Source organism: Rattus norvegicus, chromosome 10 (assembly GCF_021556685.1).
Source record: "Rattus norvegicus strain SHRSP/BbbUtx chromosome 10, alternate assembly SHRSP_T2T, whole genome shotgun sequence".
In the NCBI taxonomy this organism is placed as follows: domain Eukaryota; kingdom Metazoa; phylum Chordata; class Mammalia; order Rodentia; family Muridae; genus Rattus; species Rattus norvegicus.
This window is the reverse complement of record NC_141543.1, coordinates 17,770,415-17,773,534: the sequence shown is the minus strand read 5'-3', so window position 1 is coordinate 17,773,534 and position 3,120 is coordinate 17,770,415. Positions and strand designations below refer to the sequence as shown.

The window sequence follows — 3,120 nt, the reverse complement described above, 5'->3', positions numbered from 1 at the left end:
ATTGAACTTAACACTGGGTGTTTTACAAGATTAAACCAAACCCTGTGATGCCAGTTACTCCCAGGGCTGCCTGTAAGCAAATGTTGCATACTCCTTATGTGGTAAGTGACCAAGTATGAAGAAGAACGGATGTTCCCTCAGATAATGCCATAACTTCATTTTCTGTATTGAGAGGAAGAAGAATGGGGACAGATTCTTCAACCCTACAGGCTTAGAGAGTGCTCCAGGAATTCTCCTGGGATTTGTCTCCATGCAGATTGCTTCATCCCCAAGTTCTGACTGTGAGCTTAGATATGTTCCACACTTGTTGGTCAAGAGGGACCAAGAGCAGGCTTACACAACTACTTTGTGCTGGTCTTTAATAAGATATTCAGGGACTTTATCCCCAGTGGGACTTCATGCTGTAGTAAATACCTGTCTAATCTCCCAGTCCTCCTTCTGACACAGGAGTGGGAAGGTGATCATCCACTCGTCACCTTCTCAAAAACTTTCTGTATTTCCAAAACTTTCAAATATTTAGAATAAAGAACACTACTGCCCAGAAACTCTAAGGAAAAAAATAGAACTTGTCCGTCCAAGTATTTTCACGGTAGTAGAGAAGCCAATGTTCCTTCTGCAACAAGTTCTGTTCACTCTTCCACCAGTAGGAGCTTGAGATCAATACATTAACTGGATGCTTCTTTTTTCGTTTGAGCTTCTAAGGAGTGGGAGGAAGACACAAAATGTTACCAGATACTGCTAAGAGTGGTGTATGTGCATGAATGTTTGTATGTTATTTCCAATAAGACTAAATGGTTCACTCTGGGGAACCAACATGACCTGAAACTGGGATTTGTAAAGTGATTGTGTAGAAACTAGGAATGAATCTTAATTTAGAAACTCTTATGCAGGATTAATGTGAACCTGGTTGTAACATCTAAACCTGAAGATGGCCTTCTGACCTCTGCTTCTCCTTTATGTAGCTGGACTCAGACTCATGAGCAGCACCAACCAGTCCAGTGTCACCGAGTTCCTCCTCCTGGGACTCTCCAGGCAGCCCCAGCAGCAGCAGCTCCTCTTCCTGCTCTTCCTCATCATGTACCTGGCCACTGTCCTGGGAAACCTGCTCATCATCCTGGCCATCAGCACAGACTCCCGCCTGCACACCCCCATGTACTTCTTCATCCCTGTCCTTTACGGATGTCTGCTTCTCCTCCACCACTGTCCCCAAAGTATTGGCCAATCACATGCTCAGGAGTCAAACTATTTCCTTCTCTGGGTGTCTCACACAGTTGTATTTTCTCTGTGTGTTTGCTGATATGGACAATTTCCTGCTGGCTGTGATGGCCTATGACCGATTTGTGGCCATATGCCACCCTTTACACTATACAACAAAGATGACCAATAAGCTCTGTGTCCTTCTTATTGTGGGGTCCTGGGTGTTAACAAACCTGAATGCTCTGTTGCACACACTGCTCATGGCTCGACTCTCCTTTTGTGGGGACAACATCATCCCCCACTTCTTCTGTGATGCAACTCCCCTCCTGAAACTCTCCTGCTCAGACACACATCTCAATGACCTGATGATTCTTACAGAGGGAACTATGATAGTAGTCACCCCATTTTTCTGCATTTTGATCTCCTACATCCACATCACCTGTGCTGTCCTGAGAGTCTCATCCCCTAGAGGAGGATGGAAATCCTTCTCCACCTGTGTCTCACACCTGGCTGTGGTCTGCCTCTTCTACGGCACCATCATATCCCTGTATTTCAACCCCTCATCCTCCCACTTTGCTGGGAAAGACATGGCAACTGCCATGATGTACACAGTGGTGACCCCCATGCTGAACCCTTTCATCTACAGCCTGAGGAACAGGGACATGAAAGGGGCTTTAAGGAAAGTATTTACCTTGAATCTACATCTACCAATAAGGCTTAGAAAATCACATACATAATTAATTTCCAGAAAACCAGTTTAGTAATCTACTGTGTGAAACTTAGAATCTTTTTGTTAGGAAAGCATCTGCTATATCTCTTGGGAGAATAAAATCCATGTTGTAGACAGGAGGTGAGAGGTGATTAGACATTCGGTATACAGCTCAGTTGTAGAGCACTTCCTGAGTCCATACAAATTTCAGATTTAATCCCTAGTCATGCCAAAATAAATATAAAAAAATTAACTCTCTTTGAAAGATTAAGAATTTGTATGTGTACCACATCTGTGTGTACCACATGTGTATAAAATGTGTGTGCGTGTGTGTGTGTGTGTGTGTGTGTGTGTGTGTGTGTGTGTGTTCCACCTGTATATAGGTGTCCAAGAAGAATGGAAGAGCACTGTCTAGAGTTGAGTTACAGATCTTTCTCAGTCACACAATGTGGGTCCTGGAAACCAAATCTGGTTCCTCTGGCAGAACAGCAAGTGACTGCTGAGCTCTCTCTCCTGCTCAGAAAATGTTTCAAACGAATCGCTTTATTTCAATCGTGAATGCCATCCCAACAGAAGACACCACAAACACAGCTACTCTTGCTTCTGATTGCAAAAAGGAAGACTAGGCATGTTTGGGGACCAGTGGGGTGTTTCACTTGGAAGCTGCTAAAGGACATTATGATAAGCTCTGAGGGTTTGGGGGTGATGTTAAAAAGCAATTGGGGTTTGACTGCTGCATCAGATGGGATGCTGCTATCAGGATGCTGGTGATTGGCTCTTTTAATGTATCCAGCTGGAAGAAAGGAACAGATAAACTTGAGCTCTGACTGGTCATTTGTATCATCATGCAATGTCGGTCATTTTGTGGTTAGGACAATACTTTTGTTTATGTGATCTGAGGTCATTCCTTAATGGCCTTTTGTGTCTGTGATGTCACAATTCTAGAGACTTTTCTTGCTATGGCTGTTCTATGAAACTCTCCGTGTTCATCACAAAAACTTTCAACATGTGCCCAGCCAGCTCCTGCATGCCTGTGCCAAGCTTCCCTTCTTACAACACAGTCCTTGAAATGAGCCCATCTGAAAAGAAGCCCCAAGCTGGCAAGGTGAGTACATCAGTTCAGACCATTTCTTCCTCGGTAAGGCTCAATACAGATTGTGTCTTTTAAAGAACTGCTCTAGGGGCTGGAGAGATGGCTCAGTGTTTAAGAGCAT

The 3,120-nt window shown here is 44.0% G+C and overlaps 1 protein-coding gene across 1 annotated transcript; it reads left to right on the top strand.

The window, feature by feature from the left end:
• The first annotated feature begins 976 nt into the window (after positions 1-976).
• Or1f21c (olfactory receptor family 1 subfamily F member 21C) lies at positions 977-1,934 on the top strand. Its single transcript, NM_001000529.2, is given in 2 exon segments — positions 977-1,164; positions 1,166-1,934. Coding segments are annotated over 2 exon segments (957 nt in total).
• The last annotated feature ends 1,186 nt before the right edge of the window (positions 1,935-3,120 follow it).